Source organism: Pseudorasbora parva, chromosome 12 (genome assembly GCF_024679245.1).
Source record: "Pseudorasbora parva isolate DD20220531a chromosome 12, ASM2467924v1, whole genome shotgun sequence".
In the NCBI taxonomy this organism is placed as follows: domain Eukaryota; kingdom Metazoa; phylum Chordata; class Actinopteri; order Cypriniformes; family Gobionidae; genus Pseudorasbora; species Pseudorasbora parva.
Genome location: NC_090183.1, coordinates 13,269,543 through 13,287,594, shown reverse-complemented (window position 1 = coordinate 13,287,594; position 18,052 = coordinate 13,269,543). Strand labels below are relative to the sequence as shown.

Genomic DNA, 18,052 nt, shown 5'->3' with positions numbered 1-18,052 from the left:
ATTTAGCATTAAGTTTTGTATCAGTAGAAACCCGGTAGTATATTCAAATTATGGTACTTTCCCCCCTCGTATTCTCCTGAGACGAGAGAATTATGCATTTTATTTCTGGAAAAAAATCATCCGATGACGCAAATATTGTCATTCTGCATCATCAGAGGAGTTTTTGGCCAGAGCCTAAAGACTACAGCCAGTAGAGGGAGTTAGTTCGACGTTTTTTAACCCACACAAAGGGGAGGGATCTCACTCACAGAATGTAAATGCGCACGCGCTTACCTCAGCTCTGCGCTCTTGTGATGAATGAAATATGATTCCTGCTGCGTTTGTGTCGTGACTTTCGTTCGGCTCACTCACCGAATGTAAATGCGCTTGGCTCAGTCTCTGGCATTCATAACGGAGCGGTACGGAGCAAAGTGAGTGTTACAACTTTTCATTGAATTGGGACAGTTACGTTGCCGCCTCGGTGTGACATTACCAGTAGTGCTGGCTTTGGGAGGGGCCTCGTTGGGCAGCGAAGAAAGTGCATTCTGGTAGTTGTTGTCTTCCATCCACATGAGACAAAAATACATTTTCTGTCTTTTCACAGTCTAGAAGGCACCAAATTCAAAAATAATTTCACATTTCTACTACATTAATGACCCAGTTTAAATACAAAGCTTAATGCTAAATCACTGACGTAACCCTTTATAATAGTCTACATGAATACAGAGGTTCAGAAGAGTGACAGGGAAGAGAAGAGATTATTGAATAAAATTGTTATTTTTGTTTGTTGTTGTGCACATCAAGTATTCTAGTCACTTCATAACATCAAGGTTGAACCACTGGGGGTTACATGGACTATTTTAACGATGCCTTTACTACCTTTCTGGGCTTTGAATGTTGCAATGATGTTGCTGCATATGAATGGTTGGTTCAGAAAGCTCTCAAATGTGATCAAAAATATCTTAATTTGTGTTCCAAAAATGAATGAAAGTCTTATGGGTTTGAAACGACATAAGAGTGAGCAAATAATGACAGAAATTTCATTTTTGGGTGGACTAACCCTTTCAGAAATCCTTCTAATTTGATGATTTGCTACTCAAGTAACACTTCATATTATTATTATGCTAAGTAAAAGTAATAAGTGTTTATGCATTTCACAAGCTAATTATCCTTTTGAGGTGGACTTGGATGAAAGTCTGGTTGCTACTGACCTTGATGTTTATAAAGCTCCATGTAAAAAGTCTTATTATCGTATTACTGTTCATACAGCATGTCAAACAAAGGTAAACAGGTTTACTTTATTTAGCTGGTTGAATTGCATGGTAGGTACCATGGCATTCTTTAATTTGGACTTTCTTTAGTCCAAAGTGCTTGACAGACATGCTGTATTTTGGACTAGAGTACTGTGTAAAAAATACTATTGCATCCAGTAGATCACTGGTATGGCTGCTTTTTGGTCAGGAAACACTAATGTTTGAGTGTTATGGTTATACTTAAAGTGTGATTTTTGACACAGCTAGCTAACTTAGTAGTCTGCAATTTAAAGAGAATTACAAACAGAGCTTTGTTTTAATAAACATGAATATAAATATTAACAAATTAAAACAATGGCCTGAAGCTTTCAATTGGGTAAATATTATTTTTTAATATTTTAAATAATTATTTGACTGAACTTTAATAACTTTTTGACTGGACCAGTTTTAAAGTACAAATAAACAGTCATTTTTTCTTTCTTTCTTGTAAATGTGTTTGATTAATGTTAAAGGTGCATTAAGTAGTTTGGTGCTAATTTTAAAACTTTAACACAATAAGAAATCAGTTTTTGTGAAAAGCCATCAAAATGACGTAAGTACACGAGATGAAGACTGTACTCCTAATAACTTGATATAAAAAGTGTTTTAATCATACATAGTGCGGTTCAGCCATGTCGATTTCGCCATATTGAAACGTTCGTGGTTCGCAGTGTTTCAATAAACGTCGGAGAGAATCCTCGCGCTCATTGGCTGTCTCCTACACTAGTCGCGTTGTTTGGTGGCACGAAAGCGAAAAATAAACAATGGAACAAGGTTATATTAACGTTACATTGTAGTAGGAGAATCAGTACCTCTACGACTGAAGAAGACTGACAAAGACAATAAATGAGCGTACATATTAATACGACGTACACAAGATGGACATATTGGACAGGTAATGGAATAAAATATTGTGTTGACCGCTCTCTAAAACTCGCAAGTATCTATAATTTACATAAACCAAGAGATCGTGTTGAACCACTTCGATAGATGGCAGAGCAGATTCTAACAGCGTTGTGCATCAGAACAAGAAAAATAGCGAATAGCCAAGTGCTTTCAATGTACATTTAACCAGACATAAATATGTATTTTATGTCTAAGCCATTTGTACTTTACTCATATAACTGTTAACATAATGCAACTGCATAAGAACGATTAAACTGCACAAATGACTGTTAGGTAACGTACAGTAAAACTGGTATCATAACATGTTTAATTCTAGAATTGACTTAGCACAAGTAAGTTAGTAGATATTTCGGACGAATCGTCATTATCTCCTGTGGTAACTTAACCTTAATTGACAACTGCCCACATATTCCATTAATAGAGCTTAAGTCGTATTTAACCTAGTAATCCAAAGCTCAAAAACACAAATGTTTTATCATTTCCGAACAGAAACTCTTTTATCCATCTCATTATTTTTCTGGTTTGCCTTTTTTTCTTGCTGTGTCCTTTGCTCAGGATCTGCGGCAAACTCACGCAGCTCGACGCAAATGAATTCATATTCGGATAGTGGCTATCAGGAGGTGAGTGGTTACTATAGTAACACAGTGACGCCCAGACGATCAGAAGGGAGGTCCCAGTCGACAAGCTCCGCCCCCAGTGGGAGCCCCACCTTTGCCATGAGCTCTAGGGCTGAAGGACAGGCCTCAGCACAGGTATAATAAACACACTAATACATTGCTTAATTTAACTTTGCATGCTATTTTCGCCTTTTCGAATGTCATTGGTACTGAATGCTATTTGATCGGGGATGCAATTTATACGTATTTATACGTATATCCGCATTTTTCAACTTGAGAAGTATGACGCACGTGAATCGCGAAATAGCCTTAAACAAACTAAACACTGCAAAATGCTGCGTTTTCGAATACATTTCTTTTACGGAATGCTTCCGACCGCACTGTGAGAGCCAGCGGCGCCATCTAGGGGCTGTATGCGGTACACTGCATATCAAGCAGGATCAAAAATTAACACTCGCCAAGCGGCAAATGCTAATAAGTTAAAGTTATCTAGAATACGAAACGGCGTTTCTCGCCACCCGGAGATTGTTAAATGGCAAAGGCTGTGGTTTACGGAGATATAGTTTGCATGTTTCAGCGCGGTGCCCTGTTTGTCTGTATGTTTCCGGTGTTTTCCGAACGGCTCGGGTCGCAGTAAATGCTGCTCCACACCAACTCTATCTCTGCACGTGCTGTAAGTTTTGTTTCGTTTACAACATTTGAAAACGCAACAATCATCTCTGCAGATTTGTAATGATATTAATTTATTGTCAACAATACAGAAGCTTTAAGAACTTCCTGTTGCTTGTCGCCAAAATAAAAGCTCTATGGTTCAACTTTGAAAGCAAAGCATTAAGACAACTGTAAATGACGCGTATTGTTGTAATTTTACTGTTATGTAAAATAAAAGAATGATTAAAATAGCCAACTATATATCTACATTTTTATTGAATATAGTATATTATACATAGTATTAACTATATTAAACCACATTTTTATTAATGAGTTCCAGAAGCTTTAAATGTTTTTGTGTGAAAGGGGATCATATCATTGGTTTGACTTTGTGCTGTTGTATGACCGTTCCTCAAGATTTATTTTTGAGCTTTTAGATTTCTCACTCTTATGTCGTTCCAAAACCATAAGAGTTCTGTTCACTTTTGGATCACAAAAGAAGATATTTTGAAGGTATTTCTGTACCTCAATTGAAAGTCTGTTCGCCAGTGCTTTGACAGTTTAAAAAAAATGTTAAATGGTAAAATATCTTATTTGCCTCTTTAAAAGACTTTGATTAAACTGCTTGATTTATATAGATTTATTTTGCTTTCTCTTTATGAACATTTTTGAAGCGTCTGAGTTTTGGGTGAATAGGCTTTAATGGAGGGACAGAAATACATCAGATTTTATTAAAATATATGGGTTTGTGTTCTGAAGATGCATTAAAGTCTTATGGGTTTGGAGCAAAATGAGTGATGACAGAATTTAAATTTTTGGGTGAACTAACCCTTTAATTTTGAGGCAAATTGTGTCCTTAGTTTAGCACATGCCTGATTTGTCTTATAGTATTGTTATAAATGAAATGTTTTTGAATATTTTAGTTATAACCGTATTATCATTGTATGTATGATGGTTATGGTGTTTTATAGTATTGTTATAAATGAAATGTTTTTGAATATTTTGGTTATAACCGTATTATCAGTGTATGTATGATGCTTATAGTGTTTGTATTTTTTTTTCCAGGTGGGCGGCAGTGGGCGTGTCATGAGGCGTGTGAGTTCTGTTCCCTCTCGTGCTCCATCCCCACTCTACACCCCGTCCCCACCTGCGTCTCGACAGCCTCTGCGTACTTCTCTTGGAAGCCCTTATGGCTCGCCCATAGTCTCAGAGCCCCGTCCTCTGCCTAGCATATTTCCCGGCACCACCTTGCCTCCTTCCTCCAGCCACGCCCCTGAACCAGTACACTCCAGCTACTTGGGACGGCATGGAAACGGGACAGGATCAGAGTCTGGGTCACCAACACTCCTGCGGGCCGGTATGACTGCTCAGCCTCAGCAGTATGGAACCCTGGGAAAGCATGATACACGTGCATATGACAGCACTCACTCTTCTTTTGGGTCTCGGGCCTATGACATCTTTGAGAGGATGGTTCTTTCAAGACCGGATAGCCTTACAGGTGGGTAGAACTATCTTGTTTTACAGTTACTGTTAAGGTTATTTTTAAAGTACGCTCCTTATAAAAGGTTTGGGGTTTATTTGTTTTGTGGATAATTGAATGCTTTAATTATGTAATGATACATTAAATTGATCAGAAGGGACAGTAAAGACTTTTACATTGTTACAAAAAAAAATTTGTTTCAAATAATGCTGTTCTTTTGAACTTTCTGTTCTTCAAACAATTCTGAAAAAAATGCATCATATAAGCAGTACTTTTTTCAATTGTGATATTTCTTATAATAGGATTAAATTACATTACAGGAATAAATTACATTTCACAATGTTACTGAATTATTTAAAACAAATGCAGAGTTGACCATAAGAGATTTCTTTTTAAAAAAAAAATTGTAGCAACCAGTGGTTTTCTAAACCATAAAACTTTATTTCATAAAGTTTAAATCCATAAAAACGATTTTCTCTTCCACCCCGACCATGCCAGAACTCTCAAACCCAATTTCTACACCACTCTTGAAAAGTTACGGATTTAAATACACAGATTTGATATGTGTGAAACTTTCTTAGCGTTGTATATGCATTATATTATACGAGGATTAGTAATGCTGTCACTTATCTGTGTTTGTATGCGTGTTTGGTTTGGATTATAAAATCTTCTGAAGCTTAAGTAGGTATTTCTTTCCTGAAAATCCCCTCATGACGTGTATTTTCAAAACATGGAAAAAAATGTGAATAATTTAGCATTTTTATTAAAATGTGAATAATTAAGCTTTTTTCAGTTTAATCTGTGATGTATACTGTCTGTTAAAATTACAAGAGCCACAGGAAGAGAACTTTACACATCTCTTGATATTAATGGGTCAAAAGATGACTCTGTACATGGTTGATGGTCTAGGTAGGCGCCGCAGGGAGACTGACACAAATTGGTTCTCATAAAAGTGCAAAAGATGATTCTCGTAATTGCTCCTACCCGAATGATCATAACCCTCCGCTTATGATGCTGTGCGTGTATATAAGTTTGTGAATAAAAAGTGCTGAGAAGCATTAATATAGGGCCTGTATAGTATTTTGTTTCAAAATCGTATTACAGTCTCAATTCCATTAGCAATAAACATCCACATGAAACTGGAGCTGCATGGATATTGACTGTGTGTGTGTGTGTGTGTGTGTGTGTGTGTGTGTGTGTGTGTGTGTGTGTGTGTGTGTGTGTGTGTGTGTGTGTGTGTGTGTGTGTGCGTGCACGTCTTTATGCTTGTGTTCGTGTGCTCTAGTGTTTTGTAGGATTATTCTGATGATAATCTCACGTTCTGACTCTATGGGATACTTCCTCAGATATGCCCCACTGCCCCATTTAGGCCATATTTCTCTGTAGATCATGCGTGGTGTAAAACCTTTTGAAAACGAAGCTTTTAAATCCAGGCCTTTCAGAAATAACTATTGTTGAATTTGGAGATGTATGAAGTGATTCGAAATTTATGAAAGACAAACTCACTGAATTCTGCATGACTGTTCCAAGCCAGCGAGCTGTGCTGCTTTGTTCGGTTCACAGTTTGCTTTATGATATTCCAAGTGTCTGACTGACATGAGAAAAAAGTTCTGTGAAAACCCAATTGAGGCATTTCTATGCTAATGTTACACTGACTCAATGTTCAGTCACTGTTTAAATGCAGAATAGGGATATTTCCTTGATCCTTTGGGCATGAATCTCAGTACCATGGTACTGTTTTCGTTGAAGCTCCTTGGAGTACTATGTACATTTTATAGTATTTGCATATGGTAATCATTCTTAACCATGGTATCAAGATTCTGATTCACAAGTTCTTCAGTTTTATTTTGATTCTTATTCATTTAGTTAGTATATTGCCCAAATTGCTTTACATCTCTCTCCAAGTTCTGTCTTTCAGACTGCATTAGTCACGCTGTATTTTTTTGATTCATTAAAAGAACTGAATCATAAGAAGCATTTGTTTACACTAGTTACATTGTTTTTGCATGCAACCTGCAAAGACCTTTCTAGCCATTGATTCACAATAGACTGTCCTTTTATTGCATCACATTCAATACAGACTGCAACCTCACATTCACAGTCATTCTTTTCCATGACACTGAAGATTCAAATTCGGCAGAATTAAAAATATTTTCACGCAGCCAGTTAAATGATATTGTAAAATCAGTATCAGGATCGTTCAAATGAATATCAATATTTTTACTCAGCCATAGCAAATTATACATTTTGGTACTGACAGAAGGAGGAAATAACACTGTAGACCAAGTGAGCACGGTTATCAGCTAATGTGATAAACTCAAAATGGCTAAATATGTCTATCGATACTGATTGGAATGGCTGTTCCAGCTGGTAGTTTGAAGGTAAAGATCAAAGTTTGTTTGCTTTGGTTGTTGGTCAGATTTTTGCCATTAAATCTTCTGGTTTTGACTGTCAGTCTCACAAGGTTACATGGGAATACATACCCTATAGCACTTTTACACTGTTAGGGTAATAACAGTTTAGGACCCAAGACCCGTTGTGAAAAATGAAGACCAAGAATCAGGATTGCAATTAATTAAAGAAAAATTTACTAAAGAATAGTTTGCCGTTTCATTAGCAGAAGCCAGCTTCAAGTCTCACAAGGAGTCCGTAGGCCGCACTCCCACTCTACCCGCCCCTCGTACATACTGTTTCTCAACAGTTATATTATTTTCAAGGTCTAGCCACGGCATTACTGCAAGTTGAATGATTCTGATTGGCTAAGAGAAAATAGACAGTCATGGTAAATTTCCACACAATGTCAGTTAGTTATCATCAGATGCACGTGTCCATAGATCACTTGTTGACGCATTCACCCTGGAATTAGGCACATAGTGACCTTCCAAGACTAGAGCAGGCGCCAGCTTGTCCAGACCTAGGTTGCCCATTGTATGCCATCAATACTGATATGTATAACCGAATACTGTGCAAATACACAGATACACCGTTTCTCCAAGGTTGGAGTTGGTTGAGCACTAGTTCTGACAAGAAAGTTCCCCAAAATTGACTGATAACGTGCTTTCTCTAAGTGAAAGGTACAGACAGTAATTACCATAATTCTTTAGTATTTCAGTAAAAGGAAATAATATAACAAATCTATATTTCATCTCTGGAAGCCAGGCTAGGTGAGTAAGCACTGTTACTGCACTCCTGGCATGTTAGGGGTGTGCAATACCTCCAAAATCAAAACACAACAAAACTATCAAGTGTTTAGCGACACATCACACATCCCTAGGCCAAACCCTGTGTCACTCCTCAGAGACCAACTACAAACTTATGAAGAAACAAAACAATCAGTGCTTCTATTGATTAAGTAATGTCATAACTGGATATAATAATTAAAAATCATTATAATAATAAGGAGGATGAATATAGATTTATTTATTTATATATATCTATATCTATCTATATATATATATATATAGATATATATATAAAATATAGATATAGATAGATAGATAGATAGATAGATAGATAGATAGATAGATAGATAGATAGATAGATAGATAGATAGATAGATAGATATAAAGCAGCAGTGGGTTTTTAGATTTCACACCCTTCAACATTAATGAGCATACTCTACAATGTCAGTTTAAGCATTTTGGTTTGTTAGTAGTTTAGTAATTATGCTCCAAGAGTTGGGTAATTGGGAATGCAATTTTGGGTAGGCGTTCATGAGCAAATCTATTGTGTCCTGTTTGCCATGAAATTATGTGTGGGAGAGACCTTTGGCTAATTTGTCTAAATTGCACAATTAATTGTATGCGTATCTCTGATTGTGTCAGGCAAACTGACATTCATGTCACCAACAGCAACACAATATAGTGCCTACTTTCAGTACAGAAACTGTTTCATCTAGCTGCGGCTGAATGTGCCTCGTACTTGCTCAAGGTCATTATCTCTCACAGATACATCTGAAGGTGTGAACGTCCAGTGCAGTGGTTAATTAAAGCAAACAGTTTTTTATAGAATAGAACTTACATCTCCAGTTGAAGATTTAGGAGATACATTTTCCTTGTGAAGCAAATCTTGTTTCTCCAATATCGGGTTGTACAGCTGATTGGTTGAAAATCTACTTCACCAGTTAGATCAGCACCAATTCTGCACAAACCATTCTGGATGGAAATTCATGCTGCAAAAAAAGGTTCTTTATTGGCATCTTTAGTTTCATGAAGAACCTTTACCATCCATGGAAACTTTCTATTGCACAAAAGGTTCTTTAGATTAAAATGTTCTTCGTACTAAGAAAAAAGTTCAGAGACAGTACCAAGTCACTGAAAAGGAAAAGGTTGGCACACCACAGCTCCATAAGTAGAAAAATAATTTATTGCATGTTTTCATTAAAAGTGATGTTTTGAGCTATACAGCTCTTTTATCAGACAATCAAACAATTCTCAAGTAGGCCCTTGTATACATCAGGGTATTGCATCACATAAAAGACCACATGACTACATCACATGATCACAAAACTTCTACAAGCATACAGTATACATTTAGTACCATAATGATTTCAGCAATAACATCTAAACAACAGAGCAAAAAAAAAAAAAAAAAAAACAGCTGTGAAAACATCAAATAACTAGAACAACCAAATCTAACAATGAACATCATTCTGCAACAAATTATGTCAATCCTGCTCCCAATTCCCAAATGGAACATCACAAAAAAAGAATAATAAAGCCATTATACATTATTAAAGAAAAGGGTGAATGCCACAATCATTGAGATCATTACAGACTTTTAAGAACTGTTTTGTAACCTTTATTTTTAAGAGTGTGTTGTAATCTTTTCAGTAGAGTATAATGTTTTGAGAAATATTCTATGGATTGGATGGACCAATCAAAAGAGTGGATTTGTCAGTTATTTATTGATGCATAAACTCATGATATTGACATCATCTCTAATCTTCATCTAGGCTTGCAAACCTCTTACAGTCAGAACAGCCAGTTAGGCCAGGAGGCCCGTTCCCCTGACTGCCACGTCACACCAATCTATGAGGACAGAACTTTCCAGAACCCTCTGTACCAGAGTCCCACGCACGGCTCCCAGAGCGCTGTCTCCAGAAACAATACAGGTATGTGGCGAATGTCCTTCATGCACCACTGCTGTCTTTGCAAACTCTTGAGGACAAATTAGGTCTGACATTTCCACAGTGTTAATCTTAACATTGTCTGTATTGCGAACTCTCTCATCCAGGGTTTGGTACTTTACAAAGGACCACTAGTCAGTGTAGCACTCTGAGGTTCCAGCGAGGGTTATTCTCAATGGGCTCCATGGCAACGCACTCTGACACCTATCATCCCGCCCATTACCGCCAAGCCGACTCTAACTACAACAGACACGCAGCTGCGGTCGACAACGCTGTCACACGTTCACCTTCCATAGACAGTGCTCACAAAGATCCAAGGTGAAAAGCCAAATCGAATATTTCAACAAACGTTGCAGAGAGCTTCAAGTAGGACTAGCTTTAAAATCACTGACAATTAAAACATGAAGAATTTGCTTGTAATTGAAACCCAGCATGTCTTCCCTTTTTTCACATTATTTATTTAGTTGATTCTCCGCAACGTTTGTGCATGTGTGGCTTTGTAATCATATTTCTAGGCATGTTTATTTTACAGAACGAACAGAGTTTGACAGAAAATCGCATGAGTGTTCATTCACATTTGCAGTGCATGTAGCTGGACTCATTTTATGTATTTAGTTAGTGTAAACACTAGTATTATGAGTAAAAAGATTGGAATATTTTATTCAAATCTGTAAACATTTGTCAATGTGGGATTTTTTTTGTTCATATTTGTATGACATCTGTATTCTGTGTGCCTCTGCGGGGTATTAGGGAGTTTGCCTGGAGAGATCCCGAGCTGCCAGAGGTGATTCGGATGCTGCAGCATCATTTCCCTTCTGTCCAGGCCAATGCTGCTGCATACATACAGCACCTCTGCTATGGAGATAACCGCATAAAGGCAGAGGTATGGTCAGACACACACGCGCGCACACACACACACACACACACACACACACACACACACACACACACACACACACACACACACACACACACACACACACACACACACATACACATACACATACACATACACATACACATACACATACACACACAGACACAGGCACTTCCCATTTATGTCTTCTGTTGTTCTTATTATAACCTATAAGAATATAATTAATCATTATTCAACTTATTTATTTTGCACATTTATTTGGACAAACATCTTGGACATAAATCTGTGTAGTGAAGGATAAGGCATCTTTATTTATAATGACTGCAATTTTTAAAGGTTTTCACTGCTGCTCAAAAGTTTGGGTCTTTTTGAAAGAAATGCATACTTTCAATAAGCACATTAATTTGATCACAGTGTCAGTAAAAACATTTATTCTGATTTAAAATACATGCTGTTCTTTGAACTTAATAACTAATAAACCCCCCTAAAATTAATGTATTCAGTTTTCAACACCAAATCAGCACATTGGAATGATTTCTGAAGGATCATGTGACACTAAAGACTGGAGTAATGATGCTAAAAATTAAGGTTTGCATCACATGAATAAATTACTGTAGTAATTTACAATAGTACATTTTTTAAATATATTAGAGACTTTCACAAACAAAACTAACCCCAGAAGTTTAAACCGGTTGTGTTTATTTAAAGTAAGTATTGTGTCAGTGTTTAGGAGGACAATAACATAAAGATTACTTAAATGCATCGTATAAAGAAGTATAATGGCTCACAGGAACTTCTATGTATGAACTCAAACCAGTGGATTATTGGTTAATTTTAGTAAATAATTCTGTTAAAAATGCTACAAAGCTGCTTGTTTTTGTAAAAAATTAGGGTTTTAATGTTTCTTGTTGATTAGTCATTACTGGAAAAGCAAACATTAGCAATTAGCAAATAGCAATTATAGTAGAATGCTACTGAAAAATGATTCTACGTTGAAAGAGAGGCACACCTTGGACACATAAATGGGCAAACATATAAAACCTTGCACACTCTTACTGTACGTTTTCAGGTGTGTCGACTGGGGGGAATCCGGCACCTGGTGGATCTGCTTGACCACAAAACCTTGGAAGTTCAGCGGAACGCCTGCGGAGCTCTGCGGAACCTAGTGTATGGAAAAGCCACCGACGATAATAAAGTGTGTGTGAGGAATGCAGGTGGAATCCCAGCTTTGGTTCGTCTGTTGAGAAAAACTCCAGACACTGAAGTGCGAGAGCTCGTAACTGGTGAGTGGGTGTGTGGGGTCACATGACTGACTGACATAAGAGAGTCTTTGGCTCGCTCTTTCTGACTTGCTTTCTTTCGCTCCTATGGTGAGATCAGTTTGAGCTGTGAAGCTCAGATCAAAGATTACAGGCAATGGAACTCATGGCTGTGATTAATGTGGGGGGACAAAGTATTTGATTAAAAGCTGAGCTGACACAATCTTGCACGCACACACATTCTCTCCAAGCTGGATGTCCTAAGTATCGCTAGATAGATGCTGGGAAATTCTACTCTCCCAAGCAGTTTTCTAAATGCATACAGTTTATTTCTACTGTCATTTCTCAAACAGGCAGCAGGTTTGTTTAGCAAAGAGTTCTCTCTTCTATATGCACATACTCACAACCAGAGACTATTTTGTGTTAATGATCACTGTCTGCGGGATTTTTTTGTTGCACTCCCACTGTCTCTTAACAGTTTTACTGCACACCTCTGAATGTGTCTCTCGTTGTTCTAATGAGCTGTTGTTAAATGATCACGTATTTTTAATTGCTTATTATGCTTATTTGTTCACCTAAAAATTAAAATTCTTATTCACCGTCTTGTCAATGCAAACCCTAAAATTAAAAATTAAATGCATAACAAAAATCTCCTACCACGACTACTGTAAACTGTTCAATGGCATGTTTTAATTTAATCGCTAAACGGATTTAAAGCATTTGGCTAAAGAATTAAGAAAAGTAATTTGCTGATTTATTGATAAATCATTATTGTATTGTTACATTTAACTGAAATTTCAAACATTAATTAATTTAAACAACTTACAAATAATTCGTATTTTATAAATACATTTACAATAATTCAATTGCATATGTGACAATTTCACGCTAAGTGATTTATTATATAATGTCTGTTGCTATGATTTCTCAAGGATCACAAGACACTACAGTAATGGCTAATGAAAATTAATTTCTGCCATCACAGGAATATATATATATGTATGTGTGTATGTGTATATATATATATATATATATATATATATATATATATTTATTTGATTGAAGATGACATGACTGCTAGAGTTGTATCATGGGATGTTGTTAGGTCCTGCCTCCGGATTAACGTTAACGGTAACGTTTGAATTGGGTACTTTTATCAACACTTCCATCAAGCCAAGAGTTTTTCTATAAGTCAATTTTCCAATCAATGATACAGACAGTACGTTCTCATCTCCTTCCTTCATTTTACAGTTGAACGGTGGTGAAAACTTTTCAGAGTCAAAGTTCAATACGGAATGGATTAACCTGCATTTTTTTTTTTACGCATTATTTTTTTCTCAAATGAATTAATCAAAATTAACACGTTATTTTGACAGCCCAATATATATATATGAACTTTTGAGCGACATGCATACATTTGTGTTTTGTGTCTGTTTGTCAAGTAAATTAAACAATTTACCAGCCAGTGGCAATTTTATGTGCCCATAAGTCATATAAATTTATAATAGATGCCTAATCTTTCTTATTTAATGCTATACTATTGTTTATGTTATTCTACTACATTTTGGGGTCTTGTCTTGTCTGACAGGTGTGTTGTGGAACCTGTCGTCATGTGATTCTGTGAAGATGACGATTGCCCGGGATGCTCTCGGGCCACTTACCAACACAGTGATTATCCCTCACTCTGGGTGGGGTGCGGCTCCTCAACGAGAGGACCAGAAACTTAAATTGCACTCATCTTTGGTGCTGAGGAACACCACCGGATGCCTCAGGTAAGTCTTATGCAAATGTCCCCTTAGAAAAGACCGGTCATGTGGACCAGCCTAATTATACAGGGCTTCCTGTTAAGATCGATTAATCAATAGTCGTTCACATAGCGTGCTGACTAGTTGGAAAATGTATAGTTTTGCATATCCCTGGTGGTAGCACTATCCCTCTTTATCCTCAAGAGATGATCACTGTTTACATTCTTGGTGACAATGACTGTATTCATCTGAATCAGATGTATTGTTGACCACATGATGCTGATTTGTGTGTGTGTGTGTGTGTGTCTGTGTGTCTGTGTGTGTGTGTGTGTGTGTGTCTGTGTGTGTGTGTGTGTGTGTGTCTGTGTGTGTGTGTGTGTGTGTGTGTGTGTGTCTGTGTGTGTGTGTCTCTGTGTGTGTGTGTGTCCCAGGAACCTGAGTTCAGCTGGAGAAGAGGCCAGAAGGCAGATGCGTTGCTGTGAAGGGCTGATTGATTCCCTCCTCTATATAATCAAAACGTGTGTAAACACCTCCGATTATGACAGCAAGGTAAGAGATATATTTTTCTGATCACATACAGAATAGATCTAAAAAATTTCCAGGTTTTAATGTACAACATTGTATTGCTTTTTTGCTAATATTTGGAACATGTTTGATATACTCTTGCCAGATATTTGACTAATTTTCAGACTGTATATGCGATGACAGCTGGGAACTGGCAGAGGCTCGTGTTGCTTATAAAAAGGGGTTACATGTTTTCCATGCCACTCCTTGAAGGGCCAAATAGTATTGAGTGCCCCTAATGGTGGACCACAGCATTGCTCAGCTTTGGGTCTTTCTTTACAAAATCTTAGTCATAGCATGCCATCTGCTGGAACAGCATAGAAATGCAAAAATATATTATTTTGCATTATTATTAATAGTTAATAATAATCATCATCATGAAAATATACTTATAAAATATCTATTATTATTATTTATTTAATTTACTAATTGAATTGAACCCTTTTCACTTTATCTTGACATGGAACACAAAGGGTGATTTTTTTGAAGAATATCCTGGACACTTTTCAATATAATGAAGATTGGGGCTGTCAACCTCCCATAATCATATGACCTTCTCTTTTTCTCTTTTCCTGTGTTTTCAGATTGTGGAAAACTGTGTGTGCACTTTGAGGAACCTGTCATACCGTCTTGAGTTGGAGATGCCTCCGTCTCGGCTGATGGGAACCCAGGACCTAGACACGCTCCTGGGCCCGGACACCTCCAGTAAGCAGGCCGACTACAGCTGCTGGGGTCTCAGAAAGAAGAAGAAGAAGAGGTCCTGGCAGGATCAGCAGGTGATCTGTCACTACATAAACTAAGCTTGGATTACATGTTCTGAAAACATAAAACTGCTTCTGTGCTCTTGATAATTATCAAATGACAAGGTGTTGTTGGGGAATGAAATTATAGCTTTGCACAATATTTCATACAGGCACCAAAGTCTGTACATTTACAGGAATTGTTTTTCAGCACAGTCATTTAAACCCTGAGAAGAAAATTATTACATTTTAAAATTTTGAGATTTCTAGCCCTGGAAATATTAGATATTAAAGGTTTTATAATGTTTCCTGGGGTGTACTTATGTTGTTAGTATGGTTTTTACATCAAAAAATGTCATCATTTATAAAAAAATAAAAATCTATACTGATATTAGCCCTCTGGCTTGGCTGTCTGTTTCAAGGGCGTGTCTTCTGTGAGACTTTAATGAAAACACCCACTGTTTTGATTGGCTGACATCTTTGCATTTGAAATGAGTATTAGATTATAGAGACAGAGCGACACGTCATAATATGAAAGCCATGCCCACCGGGGGGAAAACAAACTAAACGTCCCCACTATTTTCTAGTGCATGGTGAGCGTTCTGGTGCAATATGGCTGTATATGGCAATACAGGCAATTGAGACAGAGTGCGACATGTCATATTACACTGAGAACCATGCCCACTGGAGGGGAACATAATCAGTTACAGTAAATATAATCTATAAAACTGACATTTGGATATTTGACAAAATGTTTACTCCACACGTAGGCATACTGAGTGTCAGGATCCTAAAATTTACCCATTCTTCCTCTGAAGCTTCACGTCTTATTGCCTTTATCCACTTTTGTCTCCTTAAACGCTCATTTTTTGGGGGTCTACAGCTAATAAAAACTGTAATGTGTTTTTTAGCTTGTTTGCTGTACACTGTCACATATAAGCTTTTAGAAATTGTTCTGTTTTTTGTTACAAGTAAAAAAAGACAAGGCGCTTCATGCAATACAAAGTCAATGGAGAGTGTTGGATTGTCTCTAATATTTGAATTTCCTTTAAAAGTATAATATTAATACAATTATACAAAAAGGCTAATTTAAAATAAGAAATATAAAATTTGTGCAAATATGCAACATTTTTAAATAAATGTAATTATTAAAATACAATTTTAACTGGAAACAGGAAGTTCTTTGGTCAAAAAGTGAGAGAACCCTTTTTTCTGTTTTATTTCTATAAGTTTAAAGCTGAAACTAACCTATCACTATTTGTATTTTTGAAATTCTATGATGCAGTGGGATGGTGTGGGGCCTATTCCTGGATTTTCTGGAAGTCCAAAGGGGGCAGAGATGCTGTGGCATCCATCTGTGGTAAAGCCGTACCTCACTCTGCTGGCAGAGAGCTCCAACCCAGCCACGCTGGAAGGGGCGGCTGGGTCTCTGCAGAATCTTTCCGCTGGAACCTGGAGGGTAGGCTGCTTGTGGTCACTATAACATGAACTGAATTATACAGCCACAGTGCTCAGAATAGAGCTGAATTATAGGAATGCCTATAATTAGCTGGTGGATGAAGAATATGTCCTACACACACACACACACACACAACACACACTGACTAGATGTAGCTTCCTGGTTCTAATACAGCAACAGTTTTATTTTAATCATTTGCGGTCCCTTTTAGCATCCTTTCGAAGTTTTCAGTTAAAACTAAGAAAAATGTTTCGATTTCATTAGTTTTTAACATTTCTAAATTTTAACCAATTTTTGGTTGCATTAAAATTTTGAAATGTTAACCTTCTCTCTCTCTCTCTCTCTCTCTCTCTCTCTCTCTCTCTCTCTCTCTCTCTCTCTCACACACACTCACACACACACACAAAATTCAGTTTGCGGCCTACATCCGTGCTGCCGTACGTAAAGAGAAGGGTTTGCCCATTTTGGTGGAGCTACTAAGAATGGATAATGACAGGGTGGTCTGCTCTGTGGCCACTGCTCTACGTAACATGGCTCTTGATGCCAGGAACAAGGAGCTCATTGGTCAGTCACTTAAACTTATTACTATGAACTCAGTGTAATGCCTTACATTCTGTTTCTATTATACATCATTTGTATCTGGCCATTAAAAACTGCATTGCATATTTTAAATACATTTTTGCTGAATTTGGTTGCTTTGAAAGGAAAATACGCCATGCGGGACCTAGTGACCCGTCTCCCTGGCAATGGACCCTCCCTGCTGTCGGATGAGACGGTGGCGGCGGTCTGCTGTGCCCTGCACGAGGTCACCAGCAGGAATATGGAGAATGCCCGTGCGCTTGCACAGACGGGCGGCATCGACAAACTGGTTACAATCAGCCGAGGACGTGGGGAGAGGTACATACCTCTTTTTATAGGCTGGTTGAAGTGGGCAGTTTTATGTGTTCATTGGCGTTGGCACACCGTTTCATAACAAAAAATAAATATCTATTGTTTTAAAGTACATTTAATACAGTTGAATATATAGTCCCTCCTAGTCCAGGCAGGAGTGTTTGAGCTCTTGTTCTTTGTTGCAGGTACTCCATGAAGGTGGTCAAGGCAGCAGCTCAGGTGCTAAACACTCTGTGGCAGTACAGAGATCTGCGCACCTTCTACAAAAAGGTACATGGTCTGTGGTTAGGGTCCCTGATGTTCTCATGATTTTCTCATGGACTCCATTTTATAGGATCCGATCAAAAGTGCATAGTAATAAATTAGAGATGTAAGGGTACATAAAAATTACAGTTTGCGATGTACCTTGGTTTTGACGCTTGGTATGTTTTTGATACTATGGGGAAAACAGTCCATGTTTGACT

General features: G+C 37.4%; 1 protein-coding gene across 3 annotated transcripts in view; it reads left to right on the top strand.

Annotated features, from left to right (window-relative positions):
- The window catches only part of pkp4 (plakophilin 4), a 61,121-nt gene that overhangs the window by 30,598 nt on the left and 12,471 nt on the right, over positions 1-18,052 (top strand). For 2 of the 3 annotated variants that reach the window (XM_067459216.1, XM_067459215.1), the window contains exons 6-18: positions 2,733-2,929; positions 4,511-4,943; positions 9,880-10,038; positions 10,161-10,371; positions 10,804-10,936; positions 12,000-12,213; positions 13,778-13,961; positions 14,366-14,483; positions 15,083-15,274; positions 16,524-16,697; positions 17,111-17,261; positions 17,402-17,594; positions 17,774-17,858. In XM_067459216.1, coding sequence (XP_067315317.1) covers positions 2,733-2,929; positions 4,511-4,943; positions 9,880-10,038; positions 10,161-10,371; positions 10,804-10,936; positions 12,000-12,213; positions 13,778-13,961; positions 14,366-14,483; positions 15,083-15,274; positions 16,524-16,697; positions 17,111-17,261; positions 17,402-17,594; positions 17,774-17,858 — 2,444 coding nt within the window. Of the gene's footprint in view, positions 1-2,732; positions 2,930-3,241; positions 3,468-4,510; positions 4,944-9,879; positions 10,039-10,160; positions 10,372-10,803; positions 10,937-11,999; positions 12,214-13,777; positions 13,962-14,365; positions 14,484-15,082; positions 15,275-16,523; positions 16,698-17,110; positions 17,262-17,401; positions 17,595-17,773; positions 17,859-18,052 lie in introns of those variants that run through there. The other variant, XM_067459217.1, reaches the window with a different exon arrangement.